Genomic DNA, 22,464 nt, shown 5'->3' with positions numbered 1-22,464 from the left:
TTAAATGACATGTCTCCATGCTTTAATGTTCAAAAAGCTCTTTATGTTTCTCCTTCTGCCTGTGCTGCAGCACCTCTTTTCACCCTCTGTCTAAAACCAGAGCCCAGTCTGCTTTAGCCGGCTGGCTCTGTTGTGATTGGTCAGCCGCTTACAGATGTCCCGCCCCTCAGCCTATCACGTACAATGTGTTGAGCGCTAGTGATGTCACTTTTGATTTCCTTTAAAATCTTGTTATTTCTTATAATGCAATTGTAAATCACTTTGAATATGTTTGAAATGTGCTCAATTCTGATGATGATGGTTATGATTGAAAAACATGTTATCTTCCGGCTACAACATAAGGACAATAATACACTCTGAGGTGGAGTTTAGGAAACTCGTTCTTCATCTCGGCCTTGCAATTCATTTCCAATTATCGAGACAGTGCAGGGTCTGTTTATTGCTTAAATTATACATTTATGAAACAGCCAGTTATCCCACAGTTTGTCTTTTTATTTTTAAAGTGTTTCATAAGAATCAGTGAAGACAGAACATTCTCAAACTCCAATTAAATCTTGATTTTTCTAATTATTTCAGTTACAAGCGACAGCAGAGTCGGGTTAAGGGCTCCCAAGCATCACTGATGTTATTAGTAGCATGTGTGCATCTGCTGTGCTCAGGGAAAAAGACAGATGTACGACACGGGGAGGTTCAGACTGCCTTTTTCTCACCAGCTGCTTTTCTTGTAAACTCGGAGGTGCGTCTGCCTCAAACAGCAATAAAAACGTGCAGTTGTTTGTTTTTTTTTGGCAGCAGTTGGGAAATGTTTCTGCAGGATACCAAGATGCCCGTTTGTTTTGCACTGTCACCGTCTGGCCCAGTTTCAGGATGTGATGCCGTGTTTACAAGCTCAAAGCAGCGACAACTGAGACATTTTGTGAGACATACGATATGTGTTAATGATGAAGATTATCCTCTCGTGTAAGATTGTTTTTTAGGGATAATGAGGCGTAAGACGTCTTGAATAATGAGTGACATTTGCTTTTTCTTGATTTTCGCCAGCTATGATTGATTTGTTTTTATAATTGTTTACTATTCCTATTTAGAATTGACACCTCTTGCAGGAAAAACATATACATATTTTAATATCACTTTCATACTCTGGGATTTAGTAGAGAATATATTAATTTAAATATATTAACAAACATCTTGATCTTGATTTTTACTGAATTAGAAAAAAAATGAGGAATTAATTTGGTTATTCTGTCAACTTTTCACCTCATTCCCTTATGTGATATTAAGATGAAAGATGAAAGATTCAACTTTATTGTCATTGCACAGAGTACAAGTACTAGGACAACGAAATGTGGTCTCTGCATTTGACCCATCCTAGTGTTAGGAGCAGTGGGCTGCCATTATGTACGGCGCCCGGGGAGCAGTGTAGGTAACCAGTGTCTTGCTCAGGGACACCACGGTGGCACTTGGTCTTTCGGGGACTTGAACTGGTGACCTTCCAGTTCCCAGGCCAAGCCCCTATGGACTTCGCCAACACCGCCCGGTGTTTTGCATTGTATTAGTATTGCATTGTAGAATTATTATCCAATATTGTTAGCGTGGCCTCCCTGAAGCTTTCCTCTGCCTCTGACCCACTTAAGTCCCATAATAATAACCTCTGTTGCCACGGTAAAAACAAATGGCTTTATAGAAGTAGGATAATAACACATAGTAAGAGTGTTTTATCATGTTGCCCTCTACTCATGAACAGTTTTAGTGCTTCACAATTGAAGCTGTCGGTGTTCTTCATTTGACATTTAACTAGTGAAACATCTATAATGAAGCTTCAATTTGAAATGTCTGGTATAATACAATGGTCTTTAAAAGCCAGTCCTGTCTTACGCTGATTGTGCGTTGCAGGAGATTGCACAATAGAGTCATTAAGCTTAATTAATTTTCAACTTCAAGTGGACTTGCCTCATTACCTTGACTCCCACAATTTCTCTCTTGAGATGATTCATATTCGGCCGTAAGAAACGCTCGATGATTGGTCTGAAGTGCTCTCCTTGTAAGAGAAAAAAGCTCCGAAGTTGAAGTGTGTGTGGACTAATGGGCTCAGCCTCTTGTCTGCAGCGAGCCAGTGTTAGCGCTGCTGGGGGCCTGGCAGGAGCGAGGGAAGAATCTCCTCCTTCTAATCAGCACTTTGAAGGAGGAGAGAGATATAGAGATGTGTTAGCACAGAGCAGGTCTTCTCTCTGGCCGGTCTCCATGGTAATAGCTGTCAGCTCAAGTGTTTTATTTAACCTTCACGCTCTGGAGAGGAGCCACGATGTGTTTATATCACACATTGAGCCGGTGTGACTGTTGAATTCTCACCGCTTGTTTCCTTGATGAAGTTTGGGTTTTGACACGTTCATTAACTCGAGGAACAAAGCCTTAGTGAAATTTCAACCCCAAAGAAGAGAAATGACCCCCATGGAATCGAGGCTCTGAAGCATTTCCCTGCATAAATTAGCATAACAATGAGGGTTTCCTGAAGAAATGAGGGACATAGTGGATATTAATAATATTTGTGTTATTTAAAAACCAAGTAGTTTGTAAAAATGTGAGCATCATCCTAATTGTGGTCTGGTTTACTGTCTATATCATGGCAATCCTGAAGTTAGCATTGCACTGGTTGCCCTAAAGAGGACATCTTATGGTTCATTTAGATATTTTGTGACCCTACTGTGATGTATGTACATGGTTTAATATAGTACTTGTTAACTCTGCCATTGTGTCTCCCTGATTTATCCCACCATGGCATTTCCTGTGTCTTTGTTTAACTTATTAAAAACACTTGAAAGTCATTACAACAGCTTCTTAAATGACTGAAAAGTCCAATCAACACCTGTTTTAACAACACTGAACATTAAGACCTTCATTACGGTTTGTTTTTACCTAAGAAAATGATGAGTAAAGTTATAATTAAAAACCAGTGTTGCTTGTATCATTGATTTATTAAGACTTGTAATTAGAATTGTGAGTAAATATATTTAGTGAATTTGATTTAATGGTTTTGTTTATCCATGCTTGATTGCTCATGCTAGACACCCAGCTGTCCCCCTGGTTGGTTTCATTATTTCTAATGCACAGCGTGTAATCAAAACAGGAAATATAAAAGCTTCCAGCGGCAAAACATTCATGCAACCCTTAATCAATTAACACCTCATGAGGTTGCAGTTCATTTCCTTTGTGGTTTTCAAATGGTTTGCTTATTACAAGGTGTAATTAGGAGAAGAGGTGATGCTTTAAACACACACGCACACGCACACGCACACACATACACGACATCCACATGCATTTAAGAATCAGAAAAAAATATTATTGAACGCATACAAGCAAATCTAGCTCTGGGTCATGTGATATATTAAGTGCTCTGCTGTTGACTTGTTTTACTATTGTTCTGTTTAATTGCTTCCTTGTTAAGTGGTGAAGGCGTGCCACCTGTTACTCCCTTCATGAGTTGCGTGTTGACACGATGAATGAGCGTGTGTTAAATGGACTGTGAAAGGTTTAAACTGACCTGTGGAAATGTTCTGATTTCTTTGGGACACCTTGTAAAAGATGGAATGAATCCACCAATCAGCAGTGAACCTCCCTTAGAGGACAGGCTGCAAAACTACAATCCTACACTTCCCATGATGCTACATGATACAGTTCAACTTTTTCTTTCACAGGCAAAGCAATCCTCATGCCTAATGGACAAAGTGTTGGATATCCCTTTATAATAAGAAGTATACAATGTTTAAAGAGGCCCTTTTGGGGTTCTCCCTTTCCTGTCGAATGTTATATAGGTTTCCGTGCATGTTAATGGTCGGCAAAGGCTAAAATTCCAACAGTTCCTTCCCCCCCGCCTGAAACGCCTCCATTAGACTTCTCTGTTTACTTCTGTAACAGAGTGACTTCACTATGTTACAATTGCGTTTCTATTGACTAGCGCTCAACACATTGTGCCGGATAAGCTAAGGGGCGGGACACAACAGAGCAGGCAGAGTAAAATAAAGAGCTTTTTGAACATTAAAGCATGGAGACAGAAATACAAGTAAGGACCTGAAACATGTCTAGATAGATTGCTTAAAGCTGATTAGCTTTTCTTCTGGGTACAAAAAGACTGACTCCTAATTTTGTGTTTGTAGGAGGAATTTGCCGGGCGACAGACAGAAGGCTCTGGACATCATGCTGCCTCTGGTGAAAGGCGAGGAGCAGGTCGCCTCGGACATCTACTGCCTGGTGGGACGGATCTATAAGGACATGTTCCTGGAGTCTCACTTCACCGACACGTCGAGCAGAGACAGCGGCACACAATGGTGAGAGAGCCGGCTCATCCAGATGCTAAGTCAAATATAAATATTGTTAAAAGAAATGTTTGGAAGAGGAAACACGTGTGATAGATTCCTTTAAGGTGACTCACTGGATTTTAAAGGACTGAAAGAGCTGTTATCATAAACTTAAAACCCTTTGCAAACAATTATATCCAAGGAGACAGGCGGGCCAACATCTGTAAATGACAGCTAATTACAGCAGCGACGTACAAAAGGTTGCACAACTTGTTACACCGCAGAGCAAATGTACAAGAGCATGACATGCAACACTTCCAGTCCTGTACAGAATAAGATATACAAGAGTTAAAATGACAAAAGAGAGAGTCTTTGCTAACACCTTGAGGGATTAAAGTGGATGTTTACAACATGACAAACCTGCAGGATCCCTTCTTCTGCCAACCAAAAGGAGATGCAGCCGGTGAAGGGTTTTCACCACATTCTTGAATCCAGGAAGGCAAATAATTACTTAGTTAGTTTGCCATCTCCTTCTGAGTAGTGACGTAAGCTCATAGCTGCTAACAGTAGCTGACGTAAGTTGACTTAATAACAGAGCAATAATAATGCCAGAAGGCTGCTGATTGCCTTCATCTGGAAATCGCTCGGTACGTCTCATATCTTATTCGATTAAATATGCTGTTCTTGTTATTGAGCTCCCATCTGGCTGTTATTATCATTTCCATGTCACAGCTAAGCAGAGGCCCCCTAATAACATTCCCCTTCCTTCGGCTCAACAGATTGCTCATTAAATACATGAAAATCTCTTGTTTTGCGAGGGTACTCTGACGCCGTTTGCCGTCCTGTGGTCCCAACTCAATATGGCAGTAATTGTTTTTGGTTCTTGAATTGTCTCGGAAAGCCGTAGAAGTCCCTCGAACATATCTGAGAGATGCTAGTGATGTTATGTGACGCACTGCTTGGAGGTAAAGTGTTTATTGGAGTCATTATTTTTTATTTTTCTCCCAGGTTTAAAAAGGGGTTTGAGTCAGAGCCAACACTACACTCTGGGATCAACTACGCTGTTCTCCTCCTGGCTGCAGGACACCAGTTTGACACGTCATTCGAGCTCCGCAAAGTGGGTGAGTGGGTGCTAGACTGGATATCTGTAATCTGCCCGGCAACAGTCCTTGGTGATCCGTCAAATCCATCCAGGGTACGAAATGCAAAAGGGAAGAAATTACAAAAGGATGTTGTTTTTATTTCAGAGATTGCAGTGTCCCTTTTTGCTCAGTCTTACCACTTGAAACTGTCGCCTGCTCCCTGTGTTACTGTGTTAGCAAACAATTCCATTTACATATCGGGCAGGGCAGACACAAACCAACGTTAACATGGGTTTGTAGTTGTGTTTCTGTCTGCCTGGTGAATCTAAGTCAATATTTGCTCTGCTTCGGTCTCTAACAACCAAGGAGGTAAATGTATCGCTCTTAAGTTTCTAATATCTCCACTATGTCCACTTGTTGTACAATGTTCCTGCCTGATGTAGTGGTGGGAAAGATGGCATTGAATTGCTTTTCAGGGCTTTCTGCTGCAGCTGAAAAACAACTCTATGGCACTGAGCACTGAGAGTAAACAATGACCTAAAATAAGCGAGTTGTGTGATAATGCTGGATGTGCATCACTACTAGCAACCCCTGTTACTTTACAGGTGGTCATTTGATCAGTTGTATCATAAAAAATGAAATCTTTCCTCCTGTTAAGCCCTTGAGCCCAATTTTCGGCTTCTGCCCTGAAACCTGAGGCTCAGAGGAGTTCAGGAATGTGGGAAAACGAGCAGGAAGTTGTGGGAATCAGCCTGCAGCTCCCTGAATAAGCCCACTCGCCCGTCTCTTCTTCTGCTTATGCCTTCGACCGCCACCTACCTCTTTAAATGACTGGTTACTGCAGCAGAAGCCCAAACTATTATCAGTATTACCTTTACATGATTGCAGAAGACAATGACAATTCACTTTTGTTCTGCACGTTGTGACACATCCAAGTACATACGTGTTTTGTTTTCTTGCTTCAGTCCCACTGCAGCTATCTTAAGATTTCATCATGCAATGGCCTCAGGGGTAAAGGAGCAACAAAAACTATCGTCTTATTGTATTAATATTATATTTTGTGTTCCAGGAGTGAAGCTGAGCAGCCTGTTGGGGAAGAAAGGCAGTCTGGACAAGCTGCAGAGCTACTGGGACGTGGGCTTCTTCCTGGGCGCCAGCATCCTGGCCTGCGACAACACCAGGGTCATCCAGGCCTCGGAGAAACTTTTCAAACTCAAAGCCCCCATCTGGTGAGAGCAATGATAAAACACATTTTGGACAGCGTCCATCACCATCTGCACCGGTGTCCTCGTGATCTGAAGCTCTGCTCCGCCCGCCCATGAAACCACAGAGGCATCTGTTGCCATTGTGCAAACATTTGTTGTGTTTTGCAGGAAGAACAGTAAATAACAAGAGGAAGACGCTGTGCCTGAGACAGCACCTCTCTTTTTACATGGATTTTGATTAAGTTATGAGCCTGGTGACAGTTCGTGAACAAATTAATCACGATGCAAATAATTTGCTCTGTGGAAAAAAAAGAATGTTCTTAAACAGGAAACACGACTTGAAACCGGCAGTTTGTCAAGATTACTAGCATGAAGAAGTTTCCCTTTTGTGTCAGCGACATCTATTCTCATTTAGAAAACCTTTTGTTAGCTCAGAGGAAACACAAACCTTAATGTTAGTGCAGGTATGGGTGTTTATAAATAGCAAAACAAAAAAATAAAGCCTAAAATGATCCTATTCATTGAAAAAAATCTGACGAAACTCTATAATAACTTGTCTAATCAATGCTTCTTCCTCCTCATTGTGGAGTAACAAAGTCTTAACTAGAGGCTTCAGACTTTATATGCATTCCTTTTGTATTTTATAGGCTTTATGACATGCTCAACATGTGGAGGAGTAAACGCTCCGCAGCTTTTCCTTTTTTTTTCTCCCTGCTGTTCTTTATTTATGCATGTGCTGTGAAAACTCTTTGAGTCCCCATTAATGTCACAAAGACAAATGAGCCCCAGCATGGAAACACAATCTTATGGTTTTGTGTGTTTCTCTGATGTTTCTTGATCTACGCTCATGGGATTAAAACAACATAAAACATTTGCAAATGATCCGCCCGTGTGCCATTGTGTTTGCAGATGTTTTCCTCAGTTTGAAATGGATGTCAATTAGGTTTTGTTTGACGCTTTGAATTCTGAGCTTTTTCCTGGTTACTAAATCTTTCTTCCTTTATTCTCTCTGGTTGACCTCAGGTACCTGCGCTCACTGGTGGAGACTATCCTCATCTACCAGCAGTTTAAGAAACCCTGCACGGATCAGCCGGCCCACAAGCAGGAGCTGGTGGACTTCTGGATGGACTTTCTGGTGGAGGCGACCAAAAAAGATGTCTCCTCTGTCCGATTTCCTGTAAGTGACTCCAGATAAAAACTTAACAGCTCAGGGGTCAATCAGAGGCTGCGATTTAAATCCTGGGTGTAATTTGTTTGACTACCAACCTTTTTTTATTGTTTAAATGAATGAATTAATGCATTATATTTCTAATTCCTGCAGGTGTTGATATTAGAGCCCACTAAAGTGTACCAGCCTTCATATTTGTCCATCAACAAAGACGTGGACGACAACACGGTGTCCATCTGGCATGTTGCTCCGGAAGATATGGTGAGTGTGCATTATTTATTTTGTGCTGTTTTTTTCTTAAATTAATCTACATTTTGTTCTTTAATTTGAACTTAAATTGACAAATCTGTTCCTGAATCTCCGATTGAACACACATGTTAAAATAACACCCATCTGCACATTCTGCTAATCAAACAGGTGTCTGGATGTGTAGAAATGCATGTTTCAATATGCAATCAGCACCAATATGAGGGAAGTATAAGTAAGAGGAGAGGAGATTTATAGAAGTATATTTTAATCCTTAAATCTGTAATTTGATACAGTTATGTTTTGTGCATTATTTAGACGATAAATTATATATATTTAGCAAACTTCGCATAGTGAATAATCATCGTAGCATAGCCAGAGAAAAGGCTTGTTTCTGATTGGCTGGCGTTGATTGCCACAGCGCAAACATTCTCTTTGTGCTTTTGTTGATTTACTTAATGTCAATGCTTAAACTAGTCACCGTTTAAATCAAACACACTCATCACGTGCCAGCAGAAGTTAATAAATGGAGGATGATTGTGAGTTCCAGATGCGATAATGGACTTGTTTCCTGTCGTGAATCTCTGTGCGTCTGCCTGATTGATTATTTCCTCATAGTGCTTATAAACACAGCAGCACATCAGTAAAAGTGATTTCCGATCAGTGATTCATCCCAAAGTGCTACATCAATGTCTTTTATTACTCGAAATCCATCATGATATTCTGTTGGAAGCTTCTGCAACCAATCAACCCTAATCAGTCGGAGTATTGATAGATTCTCCGTCTCCCGGAGGCTGAAGTGATGTTATTTGTTCTCCTGCAGCACAAGGGGATCCACGAGTGGAACTTCAGCGCCACATCCGTACGAGGTGTCAGGTCAGTGTCTGATGCCTTTAATCACACACTCATATTTCAGCCGTGGGACGCGACAACAGCCTCATACCTGTCTCCGGAGGACGAGTCGTTTAAATTTACCATCAGATATTGGTGTGGGAGGAAATGTATTAGCTCCACTAAGTCTCTAAATGCCACCCGTTAAATCATTTCAGACTTTGAGACGGATGGCACGGCTCTTTTAAGTCAACACTGGCAAATGTTTGAAGTGTTTTAATCTCTCAGGTGTGTTAATATTAACATTTAAAAAGGCTAGTGTGCAACCTGAGGAACGGAGCGCACTTTGTTGATAGATCTGAGCAAAATGAGACTCTCAGAAATGTATGAAAATAGCTGACAAATGAAAACCTTTAAGACAAACACAAAATATAACAACACACACCTTCACCTCTGAAAAACAGCAACCACGAAAGATATGTAGAAAGATTTATTGATATTTTTTTAATATATTTATTTACAACCATCACTGTAAATGTTGCACATGCAGCAAAAGCTGTATGGGGAAAATAAAGACATTTTTGAACAATAAAGCATGTAAATAAGTCACAATAGAGGAAAGAAATACAGATATGAAACCTGAAAGTTAGCATAATATGTCCTCTTTAATTTCTCTTAACTGGTGCCTTATATTTTGTATTATTCTCCTTACTGCTACTGCTTGTTCTTAGTTTTTATTCACCAATTGGGATCAATAAAGTATCTTTATTATTGCATATTAATCTGTTCTGAGAGAAGCCAGCAAAATGTCTTTGTACCTGACTATAAGGACAAAAGAAAGGGTTTGATTCTGAATTATAACATTATGAACCAAACATATATCTGGATTTATGGTAAACATATAAAGCTCACACATAAGGGTGTAACACGTTGCATATGCGGAGGTATCATGCACCAAAGCATATTCCTAAATGCTCACATCGTGCAGATTTAAAACCTGTATTTCTACTTCCAAGTGCTCCATAAATACCTCAGACAGTCGACCACGGACAGTTTTCGAGTCTCCTCTTCCACGATCCTCAGAGGAATTCGCTGTCAGATCAGTGGAGGGCTGTGCTCACATGTTGCTAGGGAACGACTCATTCTCCGTGCCCACTCAGCCTGCAGACAGTCAGCAGGACACAATAGCAGCGCTGCGGGCAACAATGCGACCGCACATACAGTCGCTGCGTTGTCTGCCTGCTCCGGCCTTGGCTCAGCGCCTCAGAGATGGATTCAGTCTGGGGGGGGATAAAAGTTTCCATTTAGCTTTTTGAATGGAAGCTCTCCATCTTTTGTGCAGAAATTAAGCATAACTGAATGTGCATTTCTGTTGGTTCCAGATGCAAACAAACACTCATAATGGATCTCAATGAGAAGTGCATTTGTCATATTCATTGTGATTCATATTTAGATGGAGTGGCCTTCCATTTCATACCCAGTGAATAGATGAGGTCTATCACTTGACTTATGACATCGCCCATTAAATATCTGAGTCATATCTCTCTCATGGGATCCTCTAACTAACTAACTGTGTTTCTCAACAGCATTTCCAAGTTTGACGAGCGCAGCGCCTTCCTGTACGTGCTTCACAACGCAGAGGACTTCCAGATCTATTTCTGCACCGAGATGCACTGTAAAAGGTCTGTCCTCCGTCTCTCTGTGTGTGTTTGACATCATTGAAGCTCATAAATGTTGTGTTTTGAACCATCTGTAAACTATTATTCATGTTATCATTATAAATCTTACGTTTCCAGGACTTTGAAATGCATACTATTGTGTCTTATGAGCCAGTAATAGATAAAACTGTCAACACTGTTATGCATCTGAAACGAGGAATTTAAATCTTTAGAAGAGATCCTCTGTGATTTTGTTAATAAATACACTTTTAACAAATCGTTGACTTGAATTTACTTTTATTATGGAAATGGCTGTAGGAAAATAAGATGTATTAAACCTCATTTACATACTAAGTCTTACAGTGTTTGGTAGGAGTTTAACGCCACTTGGGATGTCTTTTTTAAATGTTTTCAGTGACTAAATCTATACCTAAATAGTCCTTAACCTAAAAGCTTAAACATCATTTGAAGAAACAGGAAGAGGTTGACTAAATATGATAAACAATTAATAAATGAACAATAAAAGAAGAACATTTGATATAGGATTTGGACATAATAATTGAAAAACATGACGAAATTGACACTAATTTGGATCAAATATCCCCACATACATCACATTGACAACAACTAAGGGTTGAATGTGTCGTTCAAAATGTTTTTGACGTGATACCAATGGTGCAATTAAAGGAAAACCTGCTCTAACAATGACTTTTACTCACAGGAAAAACAATTAAGAGGTTTATGCTCAGCTAGAATTGAATCAAATCTATTTTTCTGCTATATTTTGGATCATAAAGACTTCTGTCGGTCCCCAAAGATGATAAACTCCCCCCTGCAGAGAGTTTATCTCTTCTCTACGGTAGTGCAGGAACTCTTGTCAGCTCAGGTGGGAAGTTACACACCTATCCATCGCCACAGCACACCTTGTTTCATTTCCTCACCCTCCTGTTCTTCGCTATCTGCTCCCAAAGCGTTCAGACTTGCGACTCTCACATCAGAGCTCCACCAGCTACATAATGTGGAGTGTGAGAGTCCGTGAGTCATGCCTGCTGTTGTTATGATGCTGCTCTACTTAAACACAGAGAAGGAGTCTTAGTGGGGAAGAAAGGGGTGGAAAGGAAGAAATAGGTGGCGGAAAGAGGAAGAAGAACACCTACAGCCTGTTGTGTGTTACAGCGTTAGAAAACGTGCTAATTCTAGTGTGTGGAGACAGATAGCAGAGGGTCATTATATGTATGTCTATGTGTGGGAGGTGTGCATGCAAACATACTGCAACCCCTTCTGGATAAGACCACCAGCTGCAGTAAACAATGCATTTATCGCACAAGGTGTTAAAAAGATCCCACATGCACATTCTCTACGTCAAAGAGCTCTAACGTTATAAACCGTATGTAGGCCAACTACTCGAGGCAGGATTTATCTGCAGCATTTCCCCACCTGCATGTTTTTGTTATGGAGAATCTGAATCAGAATGTGTTCCACAGTGTGGAAATGACAGTAAAGGGGACAGATAAAGACATGTTAATAAGAACACATCATAGATAGAAAGTATAAGAATGAAGGTGATGAAGTAGCAGCCAGCAATAATTCAAGGTTTCAAGGTTTTATTGGTCATATGCACAGCATATACAACGTCTATGCTGGCAATGAAAATCTTATATCCCATGCTCCTCCAACAACTCAACATACATGGTGCACATAAGATAAATATAGGTGTCAAAAAGGATATACTGCACTTGTTATTTTAGTGTATATCTGGTGGTCTATGAGGGTCTGCAGAAGTACACTATGCTGCAGAAAGGAAGGCTGTAAATGGTTTAGATGCATACAACGTGTATTAAAATGCATTTATACAATACCTTGCAAGCCCAGATCCCAGAAGGACTTTCTGCAGGAAAGAGAGAAACATTTTAGTACATCCTCAATCCAAATAAGGCAGATCAAATTGAACTTTTTGATTGAGTGATTACTTTTTTTAAAGCTATTTCTCCTTCCATGCCAGGTAGGAATTGTTTTACTGATGAGGCTTTTTCCTTTATAGATTCTGCGATCTGGTGAACAGCATAACAGAGGAGGCCTGGAAAGGTCCAGAGGAGGGAGACTGTGACACGGACGCCTTAGAGGTAAAAAATAAAGTGTCTTTGCCTCTTAAAATGTGATTATTTAAACATGTCTAATTATTGTTGTAGATTTAGGGTGCTTAAAGAATTCATTACTGTAGCGTTTGGTCAGATGGTGGCTTGATTTAACCGTTCTCCTCCTTATATGTACCCTAACAAAGTCTTATGGAAATAAACATGATGTGTGAATCGGAAAGATCCTGTGACTTTCCCTCCAGCGTAGATTCAGCAAAAGATTCCTTAACTCGACAGTAACGCAACTTTTTCTCACAGAACAGGTGCCACAAAAACGATTTCCCCGGTTGTTTTTTGTGCATTGTTTTGTTACATCCTGTTTTGTTTCTGCAGTTTGCCTGCTTTTTAAATGTCACAGGAAATATGATGTGATTGTGGTGTTTTCATCAAAGGAATTTAATTGCTGACAGAAAATAAAAAAACATCACCTCAAAACCATCTTTCAACTGTCATTTAGCTTTGGGCAAATTATTTTGTAATACCAGCGATCCATCAAATAACAAAAATCAAACTGCTATAAAATAAATGATCAATAATAAATTCACCTTCTTTTAACATAGGGTCTCAAACACTGATTGAAGCATGTATGAACTTTCCATTCCTTCCATATTTTCTAGTTCAGTTCATCACAATTTGCATTTTCCAAATGGATTGCAGCTGCAGAGCACATGAACAGTAACCTGCTGGGATGAGGCCTGGTTTTTGTTTGTGTACTTTGCTTGCTTTGACCGTAAAGAGCAAACACCTGCAGATACATTCAGGTGTGTTCCCGCTGAGCCTCGGGAAGAGAAAGGATAATTACTCCCATTACCTTTTTTGTTGACTTGGCAGCGTTTCACAGATCAGATATCAAACAGGTTTCCCTTTATTAGACAAGCTGTCCTCAAACCAAGGTCTTCACCTGTTTCCTGTAAATCGTTCAGAAAGAAAATTGTATTTGTTACTGATGGTTCAGGAGTAAATTAGCAGTATTTAATCAGGATTTGTCCAACCCGAAATAAAGCACTGGTAGCTGTAACAAGAGATGAATGATCTTGAAGAAAAGTGTAGTGAAAAGCTGCATCAAGATAAAAGAAAGAATGCTTACTATGTTCGGATGCCAGGTTAAATATAAAACAGATTTTAAGGTGGAACAACCAAAGAAATAACCGTGAAATGGTTTCCTTTTTTAGAAACACTAAATTAAGAATTGCTTATGGTTGCATTTCTGTAAAATACAGTACAGAATTACCAAAGAAAATGTGTTGTAGTCCATCAAATCATTCTTCTTCTTTTGATTTATTTCTCTGTTGGGTTAAGAAGGTTACCTTTGTAATTGAATGCTTATTTTTAGCATTGCTTTAATTGTTCTTCAGTTATTTAGAACAAAAGTAAAGTAATATATTTAATGACGTCAACAACTGGGAAGAGTCGGAGGATGAAACCCTCTTTATTAGTCACATACATGCACACAGCAGAGCACACACAGTGAAATTGGTCCTCTGCATTTAACCCGTCCTAGTAATAGGAGCAGTGGGCAGCTAACGTGCAGCGCCCGGGGAGCAATGGGGAGGGGGGATTGGAGATGTCCGGTGCCTTGCTCAAGGGCACAACAGCAGGGCCCAGGAGGTGAACTGGGACATCTGCAAGTAGCAGTCCACGTTCCATATTTCAAGTCTGTTCGGGGACTTGAACCGGTGACCCTACGATTCCCAGTCCAAGCCCCAACTGACTGAGCCACTGAACTGGAGTCATTAAACAATTTTTGAATCAGAAAATCTGCAATTTTAGAAATGAATTTGATTTTCAATTCATAAATAAATGAATTATTCTGACAAACTCGACATAAAACCTTCAAAATCCAAAAAGGGAGATAAAGAACTGCAGAAATCAAATCATACTAAAAATATCTAGGACGTCCGGTATTGTTTAGATTATTTTCATTTATCTCCATGTTTAGAGGATAGAAAAGGATAAAACTTAGGATTTGTTTCTGTACCTACTACTATTTACGAGAGAGGATAACAGCAGTCTTTCAAAGACAGGTTGTTTCTTTAATAAATAGCTTTAGAAATCACGTGTGTTAGATCATCTCTTTATTAGTGTAACGATTAAATTGCTTGATTCTTGCTCTTGTCTCCACAGTACGACTATGAGTACGATGAGCACGGAGAGAGGGTGGTTCTGGGTAAAGGCACATTCGGAGTTGTGTACGCAGGACGAGACCTCAGCAACCAGGTCCGACTGGCCATCAAAGAAATCCCCGAGAGAGACAGCAGGTGAGGATGTCTCTCTGAAGGTTTCTCACTGTTGTTACCACAGCAGAGTTTTTGTAAGGTGTCTGAGAAATTTCAGTGGCATAATGAAATCACTCTGATGGAAAGTCACAAGCATTTCATTTTTTTCTGGCTAGCAATCAGTCCGTGTATTAGTATGACTCACCTGGTTCAGCTGGCCTCCCAAATACAAAGGTTGAGTCCACCAGTGACAAGGTTTGCTGCTGTCGATATTCGGTTCTGTTTGAAGGTCAAATATGTTGTAAATCTTGATTTTACTGGGAAATTTCCTCTGGATATTCATGTTCCCCAGTGGATAATACAATATGCTTAATTAGATTAGATTATATTCACCTTTGTGGTCTTTGCACTGATGAAATGCAGTTTGGATTCAATCAGACAATAGAGAAAGTGCATGAGGATACAGTATTTCCACATCTTGATTTACAGTATCAGTGTTGTTGCAAATGTGAGGCAAGGGTCAGACACTTTAGTATGAATATGAAATTATTTTTAACAAATAAGGTGCAAAGTTTGAAGCAAATATGGATAAGACGTATATAAAAATGTGTAGGTGTTCCCCACGTGTAACCCTTGTGTATCCCACCCTGTAACCCTTCATCTATCACCACAAATTGTTCAAATATACTTCCATAACCAGCTATTTACTCCATGAAAAGTTGTACCAAACCCTAATGGCCCAACAAGTTATGTTTACACCAGCGTTTCCATCCGAAGAGCATTGTGTGTTTGCTTGACGGCTTACATAACATCTTCCTTCCTCCTAAGATAAATATTACAAATGCCTGGATGGTTTACAGCCATATTTGTTGGATTGCTTCTTATTCGCTGCGTTTGCTATGATTTTTCATGCATTGAAGCTTCTGAAATATAGTGTAGAAGCAGTTGTTTGATGACTTGCGTCACCATTGTGCTGGAATGAGAGCAGGTGCCTCCTCATGCACAGTGAAAACCGCTCATTTAAACATGGTTTCATAGTGCTATTAGTATTTCTGGTTCCCAGACGGTGAATCTAAATGTTGTTGTCGACAAATTAACCTTTGTTGTGGTGCCAATCCAACATGCCATCTTAGCCCACAAGATATTTGTGGATCTAATTGGCAGCTTACGATGAATTGTGGGTTCAGGAGAGGATAACCTCATTTGATTTGAAGCCAGCCTCGGGACATACTTGCACAGTTTGTATTTATTATCCAGCGCGGATTAAATTACAGTCTGAATGTAAACAGGTGTTAAAGCCTCCCCTTGTTCAGCACTGCTGTTGAACATCTCTAATGGAAAGTGCCGCTTTGCCTCCACTGAGAGTGTGAGATCAACAGGGTCCCGGATGGTTTTCTGGCTCTCAGTGTTTGGTATCCATTTGAGTGACTGGTTAGTGGGGAGCTGTTGAAGGCAAACTCCCCCACCCTCCGCCTCGAATTCCCACCACTGTCTCTGCTTAAAACGCCTCACAGTTTTATACCGAGTCATCTGGAAAAAGTAAGACTAGATGATTCCTCCGCCACACGCCGTGCCGCTCGTCACATCAGAGAGTCAGCAGGGCGCTCAGCTGCAGAGAGTGTGCAGGATTCGGTTAAATAATTCAGCAGAGGATTGAAATCTCAAGGCAGAGAAAGAAAGGGGTAGTGATGCATGCTGAAAGCTGGAAGTAAAAAAAGGATTTCCCAGTGTGCAGAGATATATTTTATTCTAGTCAGATATCAGGACTCAGCCTCACTGTGGGGTATTCTTTCAGCTTTTTAGCCTGTCAGTTATATCCATCCTGTTTACTTTGATTCACTTCACAAAAGACAGTGACGTCTCTATAAGCCTTTATTCTCTACTGAATAACTTGGTTTCTAAAGGTTCATACAGGTTTTAAGATACACGTTTTCCTTTCATTTAGTTTAGCACTCAACAAAATGTCTAAACTGAATTTTATTTTTTAGAAGTGATGGTTTTCTTATCCTTTTTTTTTAGTAAATGTAATATATTTGAGTTTCCAGACAGAACAAGTCATCTGCATTTTAAACCACTTTAGTATTTATTTAAAGATCATATGCTTTTTATTCTAATAAATTAAGATTGTCTTGCTAGTAATCTATTCTTCTTTTGATTTATTTCTCTGTTGGGTTAAGAAGGTTACCTTTGTAATTGAACGCTTATTTTTAGCATTGCTTTAATTGTTCTTCAGTTATTTAGAACAAAAGTAAAGTAATATATTTAATGATAAGTCAACAACTGGGAAGAGTCGGAGGATGAAACCCTCTTTATTTGTCACACACATGCACACAGCAGAGCACACACAGTGAAATTGGTCCTCTGCATTTAACCCATCCTAGTACTAGGAGCAGTGGGCAGCTAACGTGCAGCGCCCGGGGAGCAATGGGGAGGGGGGATTGGAGGTGTCCGGTGCCTTGCTCAAGGGCACCAAAGCAGGGCCCAGGAGGTGAACTGGGACATCTGCAAGTAGCAGTCCACGTTCAATATTTCAAGTCTGTTCGGGGACTTGAACCGGTGACCCTACGATTCCCAGTCCAAGCCCCAACTGACTGAGCCACTGAACTGGAGTCATTAAACAATTTTTGAATCAGAAAATTTGCAATTTTAGAAATTAATTTGATTTTCAATTCATAAATAAATGAATTATTCTGACAAACTCGACATAAAACCTTCAAAATCCAAAAAGGGAGATAAAGAACTGCAAAAATCTGTATCTGTAGACACGATTAAAAGAGAAAAAGTGTTCATTACGTTCTCCAGGTTCAGCGATGGTTCTTTTCCAACCACATCTTCATTCAGTACTTAAACAAAGTGTGTTTTCCTCTTTAAATCCAGGTACTCTCAGCCCCTCCACGAGGAGATCGCGCTGCACAAACACTTAAAGCACAAGAACATCGTCCAGTACCTCGGCTCCATCAGCGAGAACGGCTTCATCAAGATCTTCATGGAGCAGGTGCCCGGAGGTGAGGCTTTTATCAAGGTTTCTATGTGTGAAAATAATACATTTGCACTGAATCAAATTGCCTCAGAAAATATGTTTTATGTTAGATATCATGACACATCTTTTTAACTTTGAGTCTGATAATTGCTTCATTTGATTGAGCTTTTTCAATTTGCACATCCTTCTTTAACTCTCTGAACCACCACTGCTTTTCAGTAAAGCTATTTCTGAAATAAATACGTAGAGTTTGTTCAGGATTTCTCTGAGGTGTCAACGCTCAGTGTCTCTCCGAACTGCAGAGTCAGCAGATCTGTGCTGCAGCTCAGAGGGAATGCATTGATTGTTTTGTATTTTGTGGCGTCCAGGGAGTCTGTCTGCCCTGCTGAGGTCTAAGTGGGGTCCTCTGAAAAACAACGAGTCCACCATCGGCTTCTACACACGGCAGATACTGGAGGGACTCAAATACCTGCACGACAACCAGATAGCACACAGAGACATCAAGGTGAACAAACGAAGTTACTCTACTAATCAACTTTGCAGGTTCGTTTACAGGAAGGCATCGTTTACAGAACTTAAGTAACGTATTTTTAGCCACACACTAAAGGAACAAACACCTACAAAAGGAAACCCAGGGGTTTAAATGTCAGTATGTGCTGGTGCCCATGCTGGTTGATTGGCAGGTAAAACATCAACAGCACTGTGAGTATGAGACTGGAGGTTTGTAAGATGAACTAATATTATTTTTGTAGCACGTTTTATAACAAGAACCGTCTGCTTTTATTGAAAATGTGTGCAGCAAAACATAAAGAGGTATAAAATGTGTTTGCTCTCTTAAAGTTAGCTCCATCTAACTCTCTAAATTTGATTTGTGGTGAACACATTCCAGGAGCATCCCAGCTGCCCACAGCATTTAAGCGATTTCTTTAGAGCCCTTTAGCTTCAACAATTAACCGTGCTTCCCTTTATGTAAACCCCCCCTCCACCCCCGCCCTGTTTTATCTCCGTTATGTCAAACCAACACTGATAACACTTCCATCACAGATCTCATTAAGGTCAGCAGCCTCTTCCCCATGTGTCCTCCTGATTCAACAACACGATCATATAAGCATCGTTAGCGGCCCGTAAATGTTAATCACCTTGTTTTGGCTGCGATGTCGCCCCCCCTCCCCCGCAGAGCAATCCAACCTGCTGTTGTCACTTTCAGGGATTTGCACGCACCTCCGTCTTATCCCGATACAGTCTTGGTATTTCTGCTGAATCTGTTCTCATGGATGTCTTTTCAATCCGCAGGGAGACAACGTGCTCATCAACACTTACAGCGGCGTCCTGAAGATTTCAGATTTCGGCACATCCAAGAGGTTGGCAGGGATCAACCCCTGCACAGAGACTTTCACAGGTACACTCTGACTCACTGTTTACACCTCAGACTGTCAGAGAGGTGTGATTGGAGACACGTTACATCCATTATTGGCTTGTGGACGTGTCTTTTATCACAGTCCGAAACCCTTTTTTGAAGAATTGACAGTCTTGCTAGATTAGACTTGCATATTAAATAATGAGGCAGGCAAACAATAAGAACATAAGTTAAGAAAACAGCATTATAAAAGTGAGTGAACATCTAAAAAGTATTGAAATAGCAGCCTGTAATAACATTGATTGAATGTTGCACATAGCTGGAATCTTGGTTTCCGCAATATCGATTTTTTTATGGGAACCAGAAGCGTCCAAAATGCTACAATCAACTTTATTGTAATGTTCGAGTTTTAAAACAAAAGCACAGAGACGACCCAAACCACTAAACACCATGGAAGGACCTTTTAATCAACACATAGCCACACACAAAAAAAACAAGTCTTTGAACTTGTCATTGAGACCATAACATTATGAGGAAGATGTTTATTTGGTTAATAAATCAAGTGTGAAGTGTGTTTATTATCTCATAGACTTCTACACAACCTTTTTGCCACCGGCGGAGTCTCCCCCTGCTGGCCATTAACAGTAATGCGTGTCCAAGGAGGTTGGTTCACACAGACCCTCAAAAATGTCTCTTTTCAAACTCATCCTTTGCTGAACTAAACTTAGCTCTGTAGACACAATAAGGGCTGAGCACTGAGGTAACCCCACACAGACAATGACTTATTTTACAGGAGTAATCCACTCTCAGACAAGTGAGTGATATCACTGAGAAAACCTGGCTGTTGCTTTTCACACCTCCTGCCTCAGAGCACGTCCGCTGATTGGTTCAGACAGGGACTTACCCTGAAATGCGGAGCTCTTTCAGGAAACTGGGCTACTCCTCTTTATAACCAGGGGCCGGCTATAAATGTGTCCTTGCCTGTTTTTAGCTCAGTAGACACGCTTTTAAAAGCAGCAAACACCACCCAGCAGGCTATTAATAGAACAAAAGAGTCCTTCCAATGGGGAGCTGAAAAAGCTACTTTGGACTGAGCTGTGATTAATTGGCGACACAGTGAGGCTAACACTGGACCATATGCTCTGAGTAAAGCTGTTGCAAGGTCATTTCAAGACTTTTGTCATCACCTCAGACAGAGTCACTTAAAATTAGACTAAATGCAAGCTATTTTTGGCATTTACATCAGTCTCTTTATGTGCGATTGATGTCACTCCTACCACTTTTGTGTGTGACAGTCTGTGGCCTTGATGTATTCAAGAGTTGTTCCTGAACAGTCGTCTGCTATGCATATTTAATCCTTCTATCTTTGGTTTAATTCATAGAGCTATTAAATACAAAAAAGTGTATTTATAGAGAGTTTGACGCACTTCTGCTTCTTTCATTGACTGTTGACGAATGAGTGTGCGTTTCCTGCACATTGCTGATAGATTGACAGACATAATTAACTTGTGTATTAAGGGTGTTGCTTGGTTATTAGATCAAAAGATGAGTTTTTAGGGGGACATAGGCAGCAGCAAGTCAGAATTATATAATTTAAATCATAACAATCTTTACAGAGGAGACTTTTAAGCAACCTTGAAGCAGTGGTTTCAAATTTAAGCAACTTTCTTGTTCAGATTTAGATAAGCAGAATGTGACCTGGCTTACATGTATGTGTCTGCTGAATATGCAGCTGCAGCCTGGTGGACGTTTTAGCAGACAGACTGGAAACACTTTTAAGAAATACTTCATATTGGAAATACAGATATTTGCTTTTTTGCTATGAGTTACATGAGAAGGTCGATACCATTCTCATTTCTGACTGTCTGTCATATTAGTAATACTAGACTGAAGACAGGAGGCTATAAGCTGAGCATAGAGAGAGACTGGAAACCAATACCATCAATAAATCGCACCCAACAAAACCTCTGAATCTCTTTTAAAATCTGTTCAAAAATGAAGGTATAAAAACAACAACTCGCTTTTTTACAGGGAGTTTTGGTCGTGACTATTACCTGGCCTGCAGCAGTTTCCCAGGAAACCAGTAGAGATGGAGGGTATTATTATCAGAGTCTCGGCAAGAGAGCAAATAAGTGTTACTTTTTACGAGAACTATACCTTTTAAGGACAACTCTAAAACAACCAAGTGTGTGACCATGAATTAAAAAAGAAAATATACCTGCAGCAAATAATTGAACACCCTGACAGTGTTTTAGCATCGAAACTCTGAAACTGAAAGTGATAACTAACATTTGTATACCTGTTTCTCTCTCTGTCTGTGTGTTCATGTGTGTTTGTCCAGGCACACTGCAGTACATGGCTCCCGAAATCATAGATAAGGGTCCTCGAGGTTACGGCAAACCGGCGGACATCTGGTCTCTGGGCTGCACCATCATAGAGATGGCCACTGGGAAACCTCCTTTCTACGAGCTGGGAGAGCCGCAGGCTGCTATGTTCAAGGTGAGACACAGAAGTGTGACAAACCCCATCATCACACCAGGTTGATGTGTTTAATTTTAGAAACAGGGTTTGAAGAAGGCAGCTGAACATCTGCCTCTGTTGGGAAATCTTACAGAAAGTGCTAATGGACAAATCTGGTTCATTTCCACTTTTGGAAGCTGATCATTTATACACTTACATAAATCGTAAGTATTTGTAATAAATGTATAATGGCTTTCTAAGATTGTCTGGCTGGTTTTAACCCAACTTTAAAAGGCAGAAACGATCTTAAATCATATGGTCTAGTAAACTGATGAGTGTATTACAGCTTAACCCACAGTGCCTGGTACATCAGACAGGCCGTTAATTATTGCTGAATAGTCATTTAAGCTGCTTCCTTTAGGCCAGAGGTTTTAAAGTCCCAATGTGTAAAATAAAGTGTTGAAATATCAGGTTTGTGCCAGCAGCCTTCACTCAAAGGAACAAGATGTAGCATCAAGGCCACATATGCTATACTGTCAAAGCAAAGCACATCTAATTATTGATTCATAATCATACTTGTAGTTGTTAGTGTTTACTGGAATTTGAATTGCTTTAATCATCTTCAAACAACTTTAAACTGAAGCGAACAGCTCCTGTGGTTTTCATGATTAATGCAACTGCTACACTGAATGTCAGACATGCTTCTTGATGCCAAAACTTAGAAATATGAATAATATGCAAAGGGCTATATGTAGCAATAATGAGTCAAAAGTGATACCTATCTAAAAAGGCAAGAACATCTTTTACTATGAGCCTCCAGGATATGAGCAGAGA

The 22,464-nt window shown here is 40.2% G+C and overlaps 1 protein-coding gene across 1 annotated transcript in view; it reads left to right on the top strand.

Moving 5' to 3' along the window:
* The window catches only part of map3k5 (mitogen-activated protein kinase kinase kinase 5), a 59,501-nt gene that overhangs the window by 27,546 nt on the left and 9,491 nt on the right, over positions 1-22,464 (top strand). Inside the window, exons 7-19 of the mRNA XM_063902825.1 lie at positions 4,152-4,322; positions 5,301-5,413; positions 6,444-6,603; positions 7,603-7,756; positions 7,901-8,008; positions 8,817-8,869; positions 10,411-10,506; positions 12,524-12,605; positions 14,742-14,875; positions 17,711-17,838; positions 18,182-18,318; positions 19,107-19,212; positions 21,512-21,669. Coding sequence (XP_063758895.1) covers positions 4,152-4,322; positions 5,301-5,413; positions 6,444-6,603; positions 7,603-7,756; positions 7,901-8,008; positions 8,817-8,869; positions 10,411-10,506; positions 12,524-12,605; positions 14,742-14,875; positions 17,711-17,838; positions 18,182-18,318; positions 19,107-19,212; positions 21,512-21,669 — 1,600 coding nt within the window. The remainder of the gene's footprint in view (positions 1-4,151; positions 4,323-5,300; positions 5,414-6,443; positions 6,604-7,602; positions 7,757-7,900; positions 8,009-8,816; positions 8,870-10,410; positions 10,507-12,523; positions 12,606-14,741; positions 14,876-17,710; positions 17,839-18,181; positions 18,319-19,106; positions 19,213-21,511; positions 21,670-22,464) is intronic.

The sequence above is a fragment of the Eleginops maclovinus genome, chromosome 15, assembly GCF_036324505.1.
Source record: "Eleginops maclovinus isolate JMC-PN-2008 ecotype Puerto Natales chromosome 15, JC_Emac_rtc_rv5, whole genome shotgun sequence".
Taxonomy (NCBI): domain Eukaryota; kingdom Metazoa; phylum Chordata; class Actinopteri; order Perciformes; family Eleginopidae; genus Eleginops; species Eleginops maclovinus.
The sequence above is the reverse complement of the archived record's forward strand: the minus strand, read 5'-3'. Positions and strand labels throughout refer to the sequence as shown.